General features: G+C 39.0%; 1 protein-coding gene across 3 annotated transcripts in view; it reads right to left on the reverse strand.

The window, feature by feature from the left end:
• The window catches only part of ME2 (malic enzyme 2), a 66,109-nt gene that overhangs the window by 32,991 nt on the left and 12,194 nt on the right, over positions 1-20,924 (reverse strand). The window contains exons 2-6 of one of the 3 annotated variants that reach the window (XM_012464279.2): positions 16,991-17,110; positions 9,276-9,409; positions 4,576-4,725; positions 1,280-1,355; positions 24-185 (exon numbers count right to left, since the gene is read on the reverse strand). In XM_012464279.2, coding sequence (XP_012319702.1) covers positions 24-185; positions 1,280-1,355; positions 4,576-4,725; positions 9,276-9,409; positions 16,991-17,098 — 630 coding nt within the window. In that variant the 5' untranslated portion in view covers positions 17,099-17,110. Of the gene's footprint in view, positions 1-23; positions 186-1,279; positions 1,356-4,575; positions 4,726-9,275; positions 9,410-10,659; positions 10,744-11,232; positions 11,254-16,990; positions 17,111-20,924 lie in introns of those variants that run through there. The other 2 variants (XM_064379152.1, XM_012464280.3) reach the window with 2 other exon arrangements.

Here is a 20,924-nt window from a genome sequence, read left to right on the forward strand (position 1 = left end):
AGGGGGAAAATGATATTACTCACGATATTATCCGTTCCCACATCAATACACACTGGCAGGCATCTATCAGGCCGTATTCCTGCACAAGCTGTATACAAGCAAAGTTTTCCTACTGGAATTCCCATTCCATAGACACCCAGATCTCCAAGACCCAGAATTCTCTCTCCATCAGTCACTACAACAGCCTTAATCACAAAAAAAGACACAAATTAAAAGTTGTCAAAAATGGGGCACTAAAGAAAAGCATTCTTTAAAAGATTGAATCACTTCATATGTTTTCACTCTTGCTTTTGAAAAGAAAATTGTTTCTTGGATAATCTCCAACGTAAACTAACCAAGTATACTTAAAATTCTAGGATTTCTGACTATTATGGGACATTAACTAGATTGGATTTCCTCTGACTTCGGTTTAGAAACAGAATTCTTCTGACTAGAGGACCAACTTAAATATCACCAGAAAGATTAAATATGGCAGAGATGAACAAGATTCTGACTGAGAGATTACCATAAGAGAAAATTAAGAGTTTAGAAATAAACAGCATGCTACTCCAACACAATAACCGAGGCCAAACAAGAAAAACCTTAGCAACTGTGAAAAAGAAAAAGATCTAGAACAAAAAAATACCTACTTATAAAGTCTTAAGATGATACTGTGAGTTTAATTATTTGCCCAAATTTTTGCTAGATTATTCAAACCAATGATCATTCAGCAATATTTTGGTAAAGAGTATAAAGGCAGGTAAGATTATTGCCTATAATAAAATTTACAGAAGCCTACCCAAAGATCTTCAAGTAAGTTATTACATTTTACTTTATGAAAGATAACCAAATAAGCCAGGGCTTATATTTGCTATATTTAACATTTTTCTATTTGCTAAGGTTCTAAATCTTAGATTTAAAAGAAAAAAAGGCATAACCAAACTTCTAATACCATCCATAAACAAAAGTTTTTATAGCATTTTAATGTATTTTCTTTTCTTATTATAATATTTGTGAAAAGAAAAGGAGACTGAGAAGGCAGGAGACACCAGTGGTACTGATACCGAGAGGGCTCACCTTGTATTCTAGCTCCAATTTCTTTCTCAGAGTCAAACTCTATACCAGTAGCCCATTTTATAAGTACTACTATTATCATCTCCACAGCTACAAAGCACTAAATCTGCATGTATTTAAGTGCAAAATAAATCAGAGCAACAATTAAAAACTGTTCTTGGAGATTTAGAGGTAATTTACAAGAAAAGAGAAAACATTGTGAAAAGAAGGGTTGTGCTATTAGTACCTTAACATGATTTTCTGGCCAGTTATCCACAATTGATCTAACATGACCTCTGTCTGAGATCGAAATAAATAATCCCCTGCAACAGAACAAAAACACCTTTGCATTTCACAACAGCTTTGTTTCTAAGTTTTTTTCATAATTGAAATATTTTGATATTTTAATAAAATATCAAGACATGGAATAATTTCCAAGCAGATTTAGCTAAGGCACACTAGTTTATTTTCAAACATTTTCAAGTACTTCAAACTGTAATTACACCGGTCATAGCAACTGCAACAAAGATTATTGTTAAATGATACAATCACCTTACCCCAAAAGAAATGTATACACACCTCATGTTCAAATAAACTCAATATACCACCGGGAAAAAAAAGACAATCTAAAGCAAGCCACCAATGCAGGAGAGCATAACAAGGCCAACTAAACTATGATTAGAACTTACTGAAACTGAAAATTTGAAATTTGAAGGAGCAGGAAGGGAGAGAAGAAAATTACAGTAAATTCACACAAAAGACGAAACACCTAAAGTATCGTGAAAAGTTACTTTTACTTATTTAACATTATTTTTTTAATTGACAAAAATTGGATATACAGTTGGCCCTTAAACAATGTGGGTGTTAGAAAATCAAAAGTCAAAAATTTACAAATGATATTCCAAAAACTTAACTACTAATGGCCTTCTACTGACTAGAAGCCTTACCAGTAACATACAGGTTGACTAACACATTTTTTTTTTCAGATGGGGTTTCACTCTTTCACCCAGGCTGGAGTGAAGTGGCACAATCTTGGCTCACTGCAACCTCCACCCCGCCAGGGTTCAAGGGATTCTCCTGCCCCACTCTCCCGAGTAGCCGGGATTTTAGGTGCCTGCCACCACGTCCAACTAGTTTTTGTATTTTCAGTAGAGACAGAGTTTCTCCATGTTGGCCAGACTGGTCTCAAACTCCTGACCTCAGGTGATGCACCCATCTCAGCCTCCCAAAGTGCTAGTATTACAAGCGTGATCCACTGCACCCAGCTAACTAACGCTACTTTGTATGTTGTATGACATACGAATTATATATTGTATTCTTACAATAAAGTAATCTAGAGAAAACAAAATGTTATTAAGAAAATCACGAAGGGGAGCAAGAGGAGGGGTTGGTCTTGCTGCCTTGAGGGTGGCAGAAGCACAAGAAAATCCCAGTACAAATGGACCTTCGCACCTGTGTTGTTCAAGGGTCAACTGTATTTATCATGTACAATATGTTTTGAAATATGCATAAATTGTGGAATGACTAACAAAAAGTCATTTTAAATACAGTATGTTGTTGCCTAATTCAGATAATCCAGATTTCAAAAGAGAAAGGAAAGGAAGGAAGAAAAAATAAGAAAAAAGAAACACAGGTTCTAGAACACAGGTCAGGCAGACATGAGGGCCAATGGATCCTCATTGCTGTCAAACTGATCTTACGTTTAACTTTCTCATTGGTATCTAAAATTTAACACTACTATTACAGTTCAAATCAGTTTAGTTCAGCCATTTCTCAAACATGGCTATATGATGGAATCATCTGATAAACTTTAAAATGCCAGGGTCCCACCTCCAAAGATTCTGACTTAATTGTCTTAAAGTTTATATCAAACAACCAACCAAGATTTAATAACTATCTACAAAAACAAAATGAACAAAAAAGCCCATAGCACAATACATTGCATAAATAATATACAGTATTTGCCCTCACATAAAAAGCCATGCTCTTCATGTTTTCTGATGGTTCTCAACTCTGGGTATACATCAGAATCACACCAGGCTCTTTTGTGAAACTCCTAAGCCTAGACTAACTGAATCTGAATCTCTGGGGGTGGGGCTCAGGCATCAGTATTTCTAAGTTTCTCTCTATCTTTCAATCAACCTAATAAGAAAGTATTAAATAGCTGAACAAAATGTTTATGTCATAGAAACATTTTAGATACAGTAATTGTTGGCAGCATACAGGTTAGAACAGTCTGTTTCTCAGTCTTCCAGGGAATACGGGCAACACATTAACTGAGGGTGCTCACTAAAAATCCAGACCTTCAGACCTTTTTTCTTTTTCATAAGAAATCTTGAGGATGGGGAGGACAGGTAAGTTGGCAGAAATTAACATTTTGAGTAAGTCCCACAGGTATTTCTTACACACATTAAAGTTTGAAATCCACTAGACTAGATGACAGGAGATTGAATATAAATGCTGTCATACATTGTTTGAATTTCTACATGTGGAACAATATGTTAATTGGGCATGGGGAAAATATTATAAGGATTGAGAAAAGTAATAATAGATTAGAGGAACAAGACAAGAAAACTCAGATTAAGTAAAAACAGCATCTATATATATAATATTTAAAATTTTCTGAAGAACTGTCACATTGGTTTCTCCAATAGCTCTTTGATAGGTCCTGCTTTTCCCATTTTACACGAGGAAACACATTTACGGGGATCACGTGACTCATTCAAGGACTTGAGTCAGTCCTTGCCATTCCAGTACTCTTCCCATTTATAATGTTTGTAGGTGCTACAACTATTTGAAATAAAAATTCATGAAAGTTCATTAAAAAAAAGAAGAACAGGCCGAACGAAGTGGCCTGTAAATCCCGGCAACTTGGGAGGCTGAGGCAGGCCAATCACTTGAGGTCAGAAATCCAAGAGCAGCCCAGCCAACGTGACAAAATCCCATCTCTACTAAAAATACAAAAATTAGAAGGCGTGGTGGCATGCACCTTAATTTCAGCTACTAGGGAGGCTAAGGCATGAGAATTACTTGAACCCGGGAGGCGGAGGTTGCAGTGAGCTGACATCACACCTCTGCACTCCACTCCAGCCTGGGTGACAGAGTGAGACTCTGTCTCAAAAACAAAAAACAAACAAACAGAAATTAAAACTGATTAAAAAATGAGAAAGAACCAATCTCTTAATTTGGCTTTATTCACAAAAATTTTAATGATAATTCTGGGGAATCTCCCACCAGAATTAAAACATTTTTTGGTGGTGGTAGCAGGGAGTTCCAAAAGTATATAATTCTTCTAACAACCACAATAAAGAAGGTTAAAAATAAATGATACTATTTTTACAAAGATAAAAGTTATCAGCTAAAGAAAAAAAAGTTATCAATATGTTGCGGTTTTGTTAATCTCTTTTAATCGAAATTAAGTTTTTGTGAAGTGGGAAATGAGATTCGGCTAAGACACATAAAACAGAAATGTAACAGGTGTTATGGAATGATATTTTCCTTATTCAATCATCATTTACAAGTTTTTTTTTAAATAAGCCTTACTTAGGTCTTCTAAAGATGTGTCCGTACTGGGAGCAGGCAAGACCAACTGTTGGTGTATATACAATTGGCATTAAACTCTCAATGTCATCTTGCAGTATTCTATAAAACAATTTCTCATTTCTTTCTTGTATTCCCATTATGTAGATATATCTGAAATTAAGCACAGTAAATAATGTCTAAGTCAGCCTACATTTACATTAAGAGTCTTGGCTTATGAAAGTTAAACCTAAATGTCTAAAACTGAAATCCCACATCCACATTCTAAAAAAACCCAAACCTTAGATTATCACTATTAAACACGCAGGACTAAAAATTAACAAAAATATATGAGGGTACTTATATGGTACATCATGATGATGATGATGATGATGAAGACGATGAAATAACAATAGAAACAATGTTTACTGAACTCTTACTGTGAGTCAGGTACTATAGAAAGCACTAGAACTGCAAAGATCACTATGAGGTCCTTATCCCTAAAGAATCAGTCTTCAAGGAGATGACATATAAATAGGGACGCAAAATAAAGTGGCATTCATTCAAACATTTGCTTAACACTATGTGCCTGGCACTATTATCCAAGGATATAAGAAGTGACCCGTTTTCAAGGAATTTATAACCCAGGAGGGTTAGAAGCATTACAAGGTCTACACAGAACGCAGAAGTGGCACAAAAAAGGCAACTGTCAATTGACGTCAATAAATATATTAATAATTTATTTTTAAATTTAGAGAACAGGGAACTGGCTTGAAAGCTAGTAATCATCTTGAATTAAATATGTCTAAAGCAGACATCTTTCCCCTGATCTTGTTTCTTCTGCTATCATGTGACCAAATGGGAAACCCAGATTCCTTTTTTGATTTCTTCCTCTCCTACCCTCCCCAACACCAATCCTATAAATCACCAAGTCCTATAGAGTCTACCTGCTAAACAGCTTTCAAATATATCCATTGGCTCCCTCCATCCTCACACAGTACAAGCTGCCATCATTTCTCAGCTGGGCTACCTCAAAAGCCTTCTTACTAGTCTTTATAAATACAATTTTCCTCCTATGCTCCAGTTCATTCTTCTCTTAAAAACCTGTGTTCATTTCTGTTCTCCTTAAATTGCTTCCAAACAAATCATCGTAAAATAAGGCTCAAGCTCCCAAAATAGTTAACAAGACCTCTGCCTACTTTTCAGCCTCATCTCCTTCATGTTGACTTCAGCTCCTCCAATGCAACACAACTCAAACCGGAGTTGCTGCATTTAGCGCACCCTTTGCCTGCACTCTCCATCCAGGCAAAGTCCTATACTCGTGCACTCCAAATGCAGCTCAGGTGGTGTGCTTTCTGGTGGCCCTTTTCTGTCCACTCTCCTCCCCTATCATATGTACATAGACGCTTTAGACTTTCTTGTTTTCAGGTCCCATTATACCCTACTCCCCTCTGTAACTCTCACTCTACTTCCTCACTTTCTGGCTTCCTCCAGCCTAGACAATACCATAAATTAGAAACAATCATCTCATGCACCTCTACAGTTCCAGGAACTATTAATAGCAATATGTGGCATATAACTGGTGTGCAAATACTTGGTGAATAAATGAGGAGAACTCATTTATATATAATCCCTTCAATTATATTTTCCATATAGCTAAAAGCAGAAGAAATGGTATCAATAGATAGAAGTTAAAGGGAAGATGATTTGTCCTAGGTAGAGGGAAGTAAACAAACTGGGCTGCTAAAATGGAATCGATGACTTTGTGAGATGATGTCAAGGAAAGAACAGATAACCTATGAGGCATGTGATAGAGGGAAACTGCGAGTCATGGATCTCCTCAGTTACCACTTTCAATCTTTACTCCACTTCAGTCACACTTCTGTGTGTCTCACAGTGTTGCACAGCACTCACCTATGATCATTATAGCTCAGCAATGGTGAATGCCCTTATCCACTCTCAGATCACAATCCTCCATTTTGGATAGCCATGTAATGCCCTCACTTCGTCAACCTTCAGAGGGATATCTAACTCTCTGACTGCTTCATTTTCTCCCAATTCTATGGGCTCCCTTTGGGAGCCTCTTTGTTTCCCACTCTGGATCCCAGGATCAAATCTCTCAATCTGAGCAAATCTCTCCCTGTCATTAATGTTAGGAATCCTCACATACATTCATCACTGTACTACCCTTCCATAGTGTCTGCCTTTCCACCAGAGATAGTGAACTCCCTGAAGGGAAGGGCTGAGTGTTTTCATTTTTGGAGTTCCAAAGCTTAGAAGAATGCCAGGCACATAGCAGTCCTGAATGAATAGTAACTGAATGAATTTATGTAACGTCTGCCTTTGCCAGCCAAGCAAACTCCAAGCCTGAATCAATGTTACATTTCATCTTTTCTGTGGAAAAATAACATTGCTATGCAGCATGGCATCAATACAAACAATATCCTGCTAGTATGCCATCAGGGTCTGCTCTCATCCCTTTAACCTGCTCTTGTTCAGCCTTTTTTTTCTTTTTGAGACAGGATCTCACTCTGTCACTCAGGCTGGAGTGCAGTGGTGCAATCATGGCTCACTGCGGCCTTGACCTCCTGGGCTTAAGTTATCCTCCTGCCTCAGTCTTCTGAGTTGCTGGAACTATAGGCATGTGACACCAGGCCTGTCTTAATTTTATTTATTTATTTATTTATTTTAAGTTTTGTAGAGACAGGGTCCCACTGTGTTGCCCAGGCTGGTCTAGAACTCCTTGGCTCAAGTGATCCTCTCACCTTGGCCTCGAAAAGTGCTGGGATTACAGGGATAAGCCACCAAGGCTAGCTTTTGTTCAGCTTTATCTTACGGCCACATGGCTCTTCCAAACATTTATCACTCTCCTAATCAACTCTCCTTAACCTTGGCCCTTCTAAATCTGAGTGATGACTTTCATATTCTATGTCATAAAGGAAATCAAGGTCATCAGTTAAGATGAGATCTCATTACTTCTGCTCAATCACCTCCATACTTAACCTTCCGAATACCTATATTTATCTTTACTCCATTTTCAGAGAATGAGCTGTTCTTTGCGCTTGCTCAAGGCCAGCCTCTCTATCTGCATTTGACCCTATGCCTTCTTCCTTTTTCTGAGAACTTACTCTATCAATCATGCTTTCTCCTGGGCTCATTCCTCATAATTATGATGAAACATTAAACTTTCTCCCAGCTTGAAACATACTTAATCCCAAGTCCTGCTTTACTTATTGTTTAATGTCTCCTTCCCTCCTTACCTGATCTTCTTGAGAGGGTAGTTTATATTTCCTCCCCTCTCATTTATTTTTCAATCTATCGCATATCTCTTTTGCCCCATCACATCAAAGAAACCACTCTTACCAATAATCTCCTACATTTAACAAACTCAAATTGATATGCTCAGTTCTATATGCAGACCAATCCCTCTACACAGAATACTTTGCCTGCTACTTGTAACATACTGTTTACAATTCAGCTCAGCCATCACTCCCTCCAGGAAGCTTTTATCTGATTCCCCAAGTTAAGCTAGATGCCCTCTGCATGCTCCCAGAATATGTATGCATGTACCTTTTTCTCACTGTACTGTACATTGTGGTCTAGAGGCCAATAACAACCACAGCATAATTATCTGCTGATGACCTTTTAGAAGACAGGGCTGTGAGTTACCGAGTTGGTCATAAATTCAAGTTTGCTGCTGGGTGCAGTGGCTCAAGCCTGTAATCCCAGACTTTGGGAGGCCAAGGTGGGCAGACTGCTTGAGGCCAGGAGTTCGAGACCAGCCTGGGCAACATGGTGAAACCCTCTCTCTACTAAAACATACAAAAATTAGCCGGGTGTAGTGGTGCACTCCTATAGTCCCAGCTACTTGGGAGGCTGAGGTGGGAGAATCACTTGAGCCTGGGAGGCAGAGGTTGCAGTGAGCTGAGATTGTGTCACTGCACTCCAGCCTGGGCAACAGCATGAGACTCCATCTCAAAAAAAAAAAAAAAAAGCCCAGGCAAGGTGGCTCAAATCCCAGCACTTCGGGAGGCCGAGGTGGGAGGATCCCCTGAGGCCAGGAGTTTGAAACCAGCCTGGCCAACATGGTGAAACTCCATCTCTACTAAAAATACAAAAATTAGCTGGGCATGGTGGTAGGTACCTGTTATCCCAACTTCTTGGGAGGCTGAGGCAGGAGAATCGCTTGAACCCAGGAGGTGAAGATTGCAGTAAGTTGAGATCATGTCACTGCACTCCAGCCTGGGCAACAGAGTGAGACTTCATCTCAAAAAAAAAAAAAAAAGGTTTGCCAGGGATAGCTTTTGCTTCTTTATTCTCCAAAGTATCCTGGATTAGGTGATATAATGTATGGTCATCCTATCTATTACCCACTTTATAGCCTCAGTAGCTAGTACAGTGCCAAACACAAAGTAGGTGATCAATAAAAGTTGTTGAATAAGATGAATCCAAATTAGATGGTATCCTTTGCTTCTAACATTCCATTCAAGTCTGATGCTCTGATTGTAAACATAAAAACTAGCTTGTTAAATTTTACAATAGTGAATACTAGTGAAGTATTCACTGAAGTGAAAGAAACACAATCATTATAAAAGAAGTTAAGGGACAAAAACACAAACTTATATGAGATTATGTATTTCTCATGCCATAATAACCATAATGCTCACAATTTTTCTAATCAGAATACCAATTAAAAAAAAATGAAACATCTAATAATCTCTTACTTTTCCAAAGGGCTAGTCATTTTTTTCAAGTTTCTATGGAATCGTAAGGCTTGAATATCTTGTGTCTCTATTTTGGGAGGTAGAAGTCCTTGAAGACCAAGCATTTGTCGTTCTTGTAAAGTAAATGCCATTCCCTAAATAGGAGAAATGAAAGGATTAAAAATTATTACTTACAGGGGTAGCAATGACATTATTCTTCAAAATATAATTTAAATCCAAATTTGAAAAATCAATGACATATTGATTTTTACCCAGGCTTTCAAAATTTTGTAAGACTGATGTTCAGTATGGGTCAGGGTGTGGAAAAAAATTATTCTCACAAGCACTGCTGGGAATATAAACTAGTTTAGGCCTCTGGAAGACAGTTATAAAGTATTCTTAAATACTTTATATTTGAGATGGAGTCTTGCTCTATTGCCCAAGTTGGAGTGCAGTGGTGTGATCTTGACTCACTGCAACCTTCGCCTCCAGGGTTCAAGCAATTCTCCTGTCTCCCTCCCAAGTTGCTGGAATTACAGGCATGCGCCACCATACCCAGTTAATTTTTGTATTTTTAGTAGAGACGGGGTTTCACGATGTTGGCCAGGTTGGTCTCGAACTCCTGACTTCAGGTGATCCACCTGCCTTGGCCTCCCAAAGTGTTGGGATTACAGGTGTTAGCCATCGCACCCGGCCCATATTCTTAAAATTTTTAATGTACATATTATTCATCAAGCAATCTGACTTCCAGATAGCCATTCTAGAGAAACATTCTTAATAGAATACAGAGTCATATACAAAAAGTTTAGTTGTAGCATTGTTTCTAGTTCTCTTGGCTATTACAAACTAACAAACGCCCATCAACTATGAAAGTGCTAAGCATCCTATGGTATATCCATACCATGAAATACCATAGAAAGGAGACAGAAGAAATGATGCTTAAGAAAAAATTAATCTATGTCATAAGAAAAATCTTCTTTAATTTCTGGTATTTGGCTATGGGTTAAATTCTTCATATCAAAGCAATGTCAGTGAAAATGCTGGGGCAAGGCCTTCGAAAAATCTTTTCCTCCAAAAACGCAACAAGAAACACTGGATAAATGATAAGAAGCAATTTCAAAATTCTGGAAATTAACCAAAGTCATGTGGCAATCAGGGAGCAGTTATTCAGGAAAAATGGCTGGATTTCAGTACGTAGCAAGCTTCATGACATTTTTAAACTGAAAACTAACACCTCACAATTACTGTGAAAATCATCAGCCTGGAAGCCACGGGAGGAAGTAGAAAGGGCTGGAGGTTCTTTTAAGCCCCATTCCAGAAAAATGTCGTTATTTGGCTTGTCTGGTGTTTCCCTGGAAGACCCCACTAGCAAGGCTGTCTTCATTTGACCTAACTTGTAGCTTACCCAGTGTGAAAAGCCATTTCCTCAGAAGCGCTTGTTGGAAACAATCAGAGGCAATTATTTAGCATAGCAGCTGGCCAAGGCAGTGGGTAACGATTGAGGAAAATAATACGGGAACCAAAAAGCTGAAAAGGAAAAGCTAAAGAAAGAGATGTCCACGGGGTTGGAGCTTTGAAAAGCTGTAAGGTATTACTGGGACTCTAGAAGGTCACATACATGAGCTGTTGACACATTCAGGAAAGATCTGAAAAGACCCTAAGCTCACACTTCTGGCCAACCTTGAGGCTCTGTGCAAGCAGCAAGTGAAGGCTTCTGGGTAGTTGTAAACTGCATGGCTCAGTGCTGGAGGTATGCCACAACATGCACACAGAGCTCCTTGGCAAAGAATGGGAAATTTACTAGTTCCAAGCTTTTAAGTCTTTGTCTAATCATCAGCTGACTACTAAACTAAGCAATCAGAGACTTTAGTGGGCATGTACAAGAATACAGACTTTATAAAGAATTAGTTTGGATGCCGGGCACGGTGACTCATGCCTGTAATCCCAGCACTTTGGGAGGCCAAGATGGGCAGATTACCTGAGGTCAGGAGTTCGAGACCAGCCTCGTCAACATGGTGAAACCCCATCTCTACTAAAAATACAAAAATTAGCTGGGCGTGGTGGCGCATGCCTGTGGTCCCAGCTACTCAGGGGGCTGAGGAAAGAGAATCACTTGAACCTGGGAGATAGAGGTTGCAGCGAGCCAAGATCTTGCCATTGCACTCTAGCCTGGGCAAAACAGTGAGACTCCATCTCAAAAAAGAAAGAAAGAAAGAAAATAATTAGTTTGGAAATATTACTAAATAAGCAAATATAGCAGAAATGCAACAAGCCCTGGGAGAAGCATTTGATTTCCAGATCTGCCACATTATTTAAAATGTCTAGTTTTCAAAAAGAAACTGTCTTTCAGAAAGCCTAAACATTGTACTTTATTAGATAAAGACTTTAAATTCACATCTTTGATTTCATTCAAAGAACTAAAAGACACCATGTCTAAAGAACTAAAGGAAAGTATGAGAATAATGTCTCACCAAATTGAGACTATAAACAAAGAAACTAAATAGAAATTCTGGGAGTGAAAGTACTGTAAACCAAAAATAAAATTCTAAGGTCCCTCACCCATCTGAATGGACTTCCTCCTCGGCCAGGGCACTCTAACATTTAACCTGAAAGGACTGGTTTGGTTATGATGGGAATTGGGGGTCAGACATGCCTCACTGTACTCCTCCAGCATTAACATCAACACAGACCTTAAGTCTGATAAGAAACGTTTACAATCTATTCTCTCTGAAGCCTGCTACCTGGAGGCTTCATCTGCATGAAGAAACTTTGGTCTCCAATACCTCCTATCATAACCCAGACATTTATTTTTACTGATAATAACTCAACCAACTGCCAATAAGAAAAATTTTAAATCTATCTATAACCTGGAAGCCCCTGCTTCAAGGTGTCTCACCTTTTTGGACTGAACCAATATATATCTTAAACATACTAGATGTGTCATGTCTCCCTAAAATGTACAAAACCAAGCTGTGTCCCCACAACCCTGGGCACATATTCTCACATAGGCCATAGTCACTCATATTTGGCTCAGAATAAATCTCTTCAAATATTTTACAGAGTCTGAATCTTTTCATCAACAGCACAATAAATGAAATTAAAAAAATCTTTTCGCTTCCTTTTGGCTGGAACCGCCATCTTCCAGTAATTCGCCAAAATGATGAACACAAAGGGAAAGAGGAGAGGCACTTGATACACGTTCTCTAGGCCTTTTAGAAAACATGGAGTTGTTCCTTTGGCCATGTATATGCGAATCTATAAGAAAGGTGATATTGTAGACATCAAGGGAATGGGTACTGTTCAAAAAGGAATGCCCCACAAATGTTATTATAGCAAAACTGGAAGAGTCTACAATGTTACCCAGCATGCTGTTGACACTGTTGTAAACAAACAAGTGCAAGATTCTTGCCAAGAGAATTAATGTGCGTATTGAGCACATCAAGCACTCTAAGAGCCGAGATAGTTTCCTAAAACGTGTGAAGGAAAATGATCAGAAAAAGAAAGAAGCCAAAGAGAAAGGTACCTGGGTCCAACTGAAGCGCCAGCCTGCTCCACCCAGAGAAGCATACTTTGTGAGAACCAATGGGAAGGAGCCTGAGCTGCTGGAACCTATTCCCTATGAATTCACGGCATAATAGGTGTTAAAAAAAAAAAAGACCTCTGGACTGTTAAAAAAAAAAAAAAAAAAAAAAATCTTTTCATCAACAGTATAATAAATGAAATTTTTAAAAATTTCATTTTTTATTTAAACAGTAGATTTGAGCAACTGGAAGAAAGAATCACCAAACTTAAAAAACAGGTCACTCAAGATTATCCAGTCCAAGACAGAAAGAAAAAAAGAATAAAGAAATATGAACTGCCGGGCGCAGTGGGTCATGCCTGTAATCCCAGCACTTTGGGAGGCTGAGGCGGGCGGATCACAAGGTCAAGAGATTGACACTATCCTGGCCAATATGGTAAAACTCCATCTCTACTAAAAATACAAAAATTAGCTGGGCATGGTGGCACGTGCCTTTAGTCCCAGGTACTCATGAGGCTGAGGCAGGAGAATCACTTGGACACTGGAGGCAAAGGTTGCAGTGAGCCAAGGTCGCACCACTGCATTCCAGCCTTCCTTGGCTCATCTTTTAATCAAACAATTGTTTGATTAAAATAATAAACCTAACCTGAATCCTCCCCGAATTTCCTGTTTGAGAACTCTACCCTGTGGAAGCATAGTAAAGTGTAAAAGAAAGTATCACTTATATCTACCTCTAAAAGCTTTAAATTTACACTAAAAGGGAATAGCCAATTCATTTATTATGTATTTTCTCATCTCTATGATTCAACCAAATATTTATTTACTGGTACTCATTTCATACTTTAAAGCACATTTTACCTATATCTTTAAGCCTTGTACAAATCTAATACAAGACATATCTTGAGAGTAATAGAAATAATCTGAGACTAAAACAACTTTTCTGACTCCCTTTTTTTTTTTTTTTGAGACGGAGTTTCGCTCTTGTTATCCAGGCTGGAGTGCAATGGCACGATCTCGGCTCACCGCAACCTCTGCCTCCTAGGTTCAGGCAATTCTCCTGCCTCAGCCTCCTGAGTAGCTGGGATTACAGGCACACGCCACCATACCCAGCTAATTTTTTGTATTTTTTAGTAGAGACGGGGTTTCACCATGTTGACTGGGATGGTCTCGATCTCTTGACCTCATGATCCACCCGCCTCGGCCTCCCAAAGTGTTGGGATTACAGGCGTGAGCCACCGCGCCCGGCTTCTGACTCTTTAATACTGATTTGGGTTTATGATGAGAAATGGAAGACAGAAGGCAAATGATTCAGGAGACAGAATCCATTTATATACATTTATATGAAAGAGATAAAATGCATTCCCTTAACCTCAGTGCGGATAGGCACTATGTAGCCAGTGCCTCACTAGTATTCAAATGCTTGTTTAGATTTCTAAAAATGTGTTAACTGAGACGAACTTGCACTAAAAAGGGAAAATTATAACTAAGTGGAAAGCTCTGTTCATCACAAATTCACAATTATTCACATCACATGTTCTATGGCTTATGTTGTTTTGGTTTAGGAATTAGGTCTTAATACATACATTTGAAATAAAATATACTCATTGAATTAGTCCTTTCGCATGCTGCTATGAAGAAATACCAAGACTGGGTAATTTATAAGAAAAGACATTTAATTGACTTACAGTTCCACATGGCTGGGGAGACCTCAGGAAATTTACAATCATGGTGAAAGGCCCCTCTTCCCAGCGTGGCAGAAGAGAGAATGAGCGATGAGGGAAGGGGGAAGTCTCTTATAAAACCATCAGATCTTGTGAGAACTCATTCACCATCATGAGAAGAGCATGGGAGAAACCACCCCCATGATTTAATTATCTCCACCTGGTCCTACCCTTGACACGTGGAATTATTAAAATTCAACATGAGATTTGGGTGGGGACACAGAGCCAAACCGTATCACTCAGCTGAAAACTTTTTTTTTTTTTTTTTTTGAGACGGAGTTTTGCTTGTTACCCAGGCTGGAGTGCAATGGCGCGATCTCAGCTCACCACAAGCTCCGCCTCCTGGGTTCAGGCAATTCTCCTGCCTCAGCCTCCCGAGTAGCTGGGACTACAGGCACGCGCCACCGTGCCCAGCTAATTTTTTGTATTTTTAGTAGAGACAGGGTTTCACCATGTTGACCAGGATGGTCTCGATCTCTTGACCTTGTGATCCGCCCGCCTTGGCCTCCCAAGTGCTGGGATTACAGGCGTGAGCCACCGCACCCGGCAGCTGAAAACTTTGTAATGTAATTTATACTTTCTTTTTTCCCCTTCTTCTTATTCTTTTTTTTTTTTTAAAACTGCATAACTTAATTTTTAAGACTTTGTAAATGAAATGAGCTTAAGAAAAACACACAAAAATGAAAAAGAAACACATAAATCAGTACACTGGGAAAAGAGGTGTCAATACAGCTGTTTCCTAACTTGTTTTACAAGAGTAGATAACAAAACTCCTACCTAATCCAAACTTCTTTTCTGGAAACAAAACCCATGTTTAATGATCTGTGAAATCCTGCAGCACCAATCATGTCAGATTTTGTTTTCCTATGTGCTCATTTGTTCATGCATTCATTCATTTATCCAGCATGTACTGAGACTCTGTGTGTGCTAAGTACTCTGGGGTAAGATATTGAGGATACAGACTAAGATATGGTCCTTGTCCTCAAAGGAGGAATGAGATAATTCCAACTGAGTATGATAAATGATAATGACAGAGGTGAGCACAAGAATGCTCGAAGAACAGACAGGGGAGTAACTCAGCCAGTGTAGTAACTCAGCCAGTGTGGTGCGGAAGTAGGAAAAAGGGTCAGTGAAAACTTCCTAGAGCAGTGGTCCCCAACCTCTTTGGCACCAGTAACCAGTTTCATGGGAAACAATTTTTTTTTAAGACAGGGTCTCACTCTGTCACCCAGGCTGCAGTGCAGTGGCATGCTCTCACTGCAACCTCTACTTACTAGGCTCAAGTGTTCCTCCAGAGCAGCTGAAACTACAGGCACACACCACAATGATTGGCTAATTTTTTGCGTTTTTGGTAAAGACAACTGTAATCCTAGCACTTTGGGAGGCCAAGGTGGGCGGATCACAAGGTCAAGAGATTGAGACCATCCTGGCCAACATGGTGAAACCCCGTCTCTACTAAAAATACAAAAAAATTAGCTGGGCATGGTGGCACGTGCCTGTAATCCCAGCTACTCAGGAGGCTGAGGCAGGAGAATTGCCTGAACCCAGGAGGCGGAGGTTGCAGTGAGCCGAGATCGCGCCATTGCACTCCAGCCTGGGTAACAAGAGCGAAACTCCGTCTCAAAAAAAAATAATAATTAAAAAAAATAATAAAAAAATAAAATAAATAAAAAAAATTAGCTGAGTGTGGTGGCGTACACCTGTAATCCCAGCTATTCGGGAGGCTGAGGCAGGAGAATCACTAGAACTTGGGAGGTGGAGGTTGCAGTGAACCGAGATTGCGCCACTGCACTCCAGCCTGGCATCAGAGAGAGACTCCATCACATAAAAAAAAAACTCTTCTCAGAATTGTTTACTTACTATTTAATATTGCCACTAAAAAACAGACAGGCAATTGTCCACTGAACCAAACATAGATAAAGGATGAAGTAATGACTGGATCTCAATATTGTGTATCACTTTTGTCCCTAGAGTATAATAAAGAGTCAGGGGTCTCTCTCCTTTGAAGCAGTCTTCTAACCATTCTAATTAATGGTTGAAATTTTTTGTGTGCAATGGTTTGTGTCCAAAAAGATAGGTGGAGGTGGGGTGATGTGGACTTCGCATAAAGGTTCATGTCACAATTTTGACTCCACCTTCCAAGAGCCTGATTGGCTCAGGGTGAGTACCTGATGTGAGCTGAGGAAATGTAAATATCTCACAGGTGGCCCCAAGTCCCGACCAAAACACTATTCTGGGATTTTTTATTTTTTAAAGCTAGAACTAGGAAGCAAAGTCAATCCTTTTCTGGTGGTAAAAGTTATGAGGATGAAATTGAGGAAGTATAAAGCAACCATGATTTTGCCATGTGGAGAAGTGTGAAAGTTCATGTAAACAATTATCTCTGAACAGCATTAGCATAAAGCTACAAAAATATGTCACATCTTATCACTCTAAACTATATCAAACCTTTAGCAGGAAGAGAGAAAATGTACACTGGTATTAATGTTACTAACCTTGTTTGTTCTTGGATTCAGCATAAGTGGCTTGCCTTTTTCTTTTATGTGCAAATGTCGACATGCCACAGTACAAGTGGTGGAAACTGCTCTTAACCGGGACAACATCTTTTCTTTCACCTGAGAAAAACAAAGCAAATAAACCACTGATAAGAATCATATTAAAGGCCTGCATGTCCATCAGGTATCGGTTTTCAAAACATGTTTATGTTTCCACAGGCTCCAACAGCTTTAAAAAGGTAACAATAAGGTGAAGGTGAAAACTTAACATTTTCTGATAACACTTAAGTTCTTGGGGAATAATCACTGCTACTCTTTATGTACCACCTACTATGTATCAGACACTGCAAAAACATTGAACCTCTTTCTAGCCACGCAAGTGTGGCAAGGTATGCATCTCCCACTTGTGAGAGAAACAAATTAAGAGGTTAAGAAACAAGGTAACATAGTAAATGGCAAAGTGAGTTCCATTTTAATAAGTGAGAGTTTAGCTTAAAGGTGGAAAAGTAAATAATAGGAAGGTAGAGACACACACACAGTCAAAGGAAGAAAAACTATCCTGATTCTTAATCTAGACCTACAATTTTAATGCACAATGTTTGATGTTTAAATTTAATGTATTAGAATTTTTGTCTTAGAAAACCAGTTATTTAATATAAACAAATCATATAGTTGGCTAGAAAACATATAAAGTAATTGTCCTTTTGCATCCATCATAAACATCAGAATTTTTAAAGGGAAAACTATATATTAAATCTAAAATATTTAGTGAAAATAGATTTTTCTGCTTACCAATTATCTCACCAAAAATCGGAATTTGAAATACCCATTGATTTCTTTAAACATTACAAATCATTGCAATGATTATGCTGATAAGATTTTTCAAATGGAGTTTCTATTTGTGGAGAAATCCATGATCTGTGTATGAGGGGTCAGCAAAACCATTTACATAAGGATTTTTTTTTTAAATTTGAAACTCACATAACATAAAATTAACCATTTTAAACTGAACAATTCAGAGGCATTTAGAAAATTCTTTTAGTTGTACAACCACCACCTCTATCTAGTTCCAAAATATCTTTATCACCCTAGAAGGAAACACCATACCCATTAAGCAGTTATTCTCCACTCCTCCTTTCGGTCCTTTACAACAAGTTTTGTTGTAAAGAAACTATCATGCCTGTGTTGTGTACACACACACACACACACACACACACACACACACACGGTGGGGGGGGTTGTTCAGTGGCAGTGTAATTTCTGGATTACTTTTACAGATATTTAATCAAGAGGTCAGTAAGAACTTCACAAAAGAGATTTTTTATTTTTATTTTTTTTTGAGACAGAGTCTCACTTTGTCGCCAGCCTGGAGCGCAGTGGCACTATCTCGGCTCACTGCAACCTCCGCCTCCTGGGTTCAAGCGATTCTCCTGCCTCAGCCTCCCAAGAAACTGGGACAACAGGCATGCATTGCTGCACCCAGCTAATTTTTTATATTTTTAGTAGAGACGGGGTTTCACCATATTGGCCAGGCTGGTCTTGAACTCATGATCTGCCCTCCTTGGGCCACTGTGGCTGACCAAAAAAGGGATTTGTTTTTTTTGAGATGAAGTCTCGTGCTACTGCTCAGGCTAGAGTGCAGTGGCACGATTTTGGCTCACTGCAACCTCCACCATCTTCCCAAATTCAAGAGATTCTCCTGCCTCAACCTCCCAAGTAGCTTGGATTACAGGCACCTGCCATCATGCCCGGCTAAGGTTTTTCTTGTATTTCTTTTTTTGTAATTTCACCATGTTGGCCAGGCTGCAGGCTAGTCTTGAACTCCTCACCTCAGGTGGCCTGCCCACCTCAGCCTCCCAAAGTGCTGGGATTAGAGGTGTGAGCCACTGCACCCGGCCAAAAAGAGATGTTTTAAACGTGTTGCTGATCACTAATTCCTGGACACTGAAACACTCCAGTTTGCAAGTAACTAAGATGAAGTTGTTTTCTGCCTCCCATACCACTTTGATCCACCAACCTCTGACATGAAGTGTGATTTGCTATTTCAAGTCCACTTACAGGAGGCTTAGAGTTTCATCAACGCATCCATGTATGGATGGTAAACCTGATATTAAACATGACACAGTCAGGTTTGGAAGTTCTTCAACATTGCCAAGAATGTTTCACTCATATTAAATAGTCATGGATGCAATTAAACTGTAAATAATTAAAGCATGGAGGACATAATCAAAAGCATGTGTGAAAGATTTAAAAGGTTTCCTGTTCTCTGTCAAAAAAGTGAAAAAAAACACGGTATAGGCAGCCAGGCCAAGATAGTAGGGATGATTTCGTTCACAGCTACAAGGAAGAAATTTAAGAATTAATTGTGGGCCTTAAGAAAACACTGACAGGCCGGGCACAGTGGCTCACGCCTGTAATCCCAGCACTTTGGGAGGCCGAGGCGGGCGGATCACGAGGTTAGGAGATCAAAACCATCCTGGCTAACACGGTAAAACCCCATCTCTACCAAAAATACAAAAAATTAGCTGGACATGGTGGCACATGCCTGTAATCTCAGCTACTGGGGAGGCTGAAGCAGGAGAATCACTTGAACCTGGGAGGCGGAGGTTGCAGTGAGCCGAGATTGCACCACAGCACTACAGCATGGGTGACAGAGTGAGACTCTGTCTCAAAAAAAAAAAAAAAAAAAAAAAAAAAAAGTAAACACTGACAAAGAATGTAGAAAATGGAAAGAACAGAAAGAGTAAGAGGAAAAGCCACCAGGAGAAAGTCTTCAATGTATTGTTCAAAAAATGACAATTTCTGAATATGTTCTGTCAGTAGAATAAAACCACAAAATCACACATAGGAGATCTGAAACCCTTTTAAGAAATATTTTGAGCTGTTCAAAAGACAGTAAGACAGAAAAATAACCAGTACCAGAGCCTACACAAACCTTCTGAGTCAAACACAAGCAAATTACTTCCTCAGTCACCAAGGCTGACTATTGGGGAGGCATCAAACTCTAACAACTTCCTGATAGTGTTTTCAGGGGAAAGGTAACACAAATTATTGAAATTATGTATTTTACTCATCTGAATGGTCTTATTATTCATTAAGTAGGTGCTACATCATTATCCTCATCCTTTTTCATTGCTGCATTTCTATTATCATAGTCATGAGAGAATAGCAAAAATAACCATGATGAAAAATACTAAGTGCTCAGGTTATCTTTCTAGAAATTAATTTATGCTATCATCTTGATGCTTTAAGTTCAAAATGCTATAGTCTATATATATAGTCTTTATTACTATTATTCTGTATATAGTCTTTATTACTATTATTCTGTATATTCATGCTTATTATTATTTTTGAGATGGAGTCTCGCTCTGTCACCAGGCTGGAGCGCAGTGGCACGATCTCGGCTCACTGCAACCTCCACCTCCTGGGTTCAAGTGATTCTCCTGCCTCAACCTCCCGAGTAGCTGGGACTACCGGTGTGCATCACCATGCCCAGCTAATATTTGTTATTTTTAGTACAGACAGGGTTTCACCATGTTGGCCAGGATGATCTCAATCTCCTAACCTTGTGATCTGCCCTCTTTGGCCTCACAAAGTGCTGGGATTACAGGCGTGAGCTTTAATCCTTTACTTGTCTATGGCAACAAGAGTCTTCTGCTATCTTAGCCTATTTATGGGTGTGAATTCCTTTGGGGATCATGTGGGACTACATCTGTGCCATTTAAAAAAACGCCACTCACGTCTATGGTACTTTGAACCTGGAAAGTTACCTCTGGGACTTTCCATGAAAAAGGCCTATTGGCTTAGATGCTTAGGGAATAAATTAATAGGCTTATTATTTTATAAGAAGTATTGAGTTCAAGTATTCAAGCAAATTTAAAGGGTAATTTTTACTATACTTTTCACTTCATTACTCCACTGAATTGTTTTTCTT

This window comes from Aotus nancymaae, unplaced genomic scaffold, assembly GCF_030222135.1.
Source record: "Aotus nancymaae isolate 86718 unplaced genomic scaffold, 86718_ANA_hifiasm-v0.15.2.pri h1tg000020l, whole genome shotgun sequence".
Taxonomy (NCBI): domain Eukaryota; kingdom Metazoa; phylum Chordata; class Mammalia; order Primates; family Aotidae; genus Aotus; species Aotus nancymaae.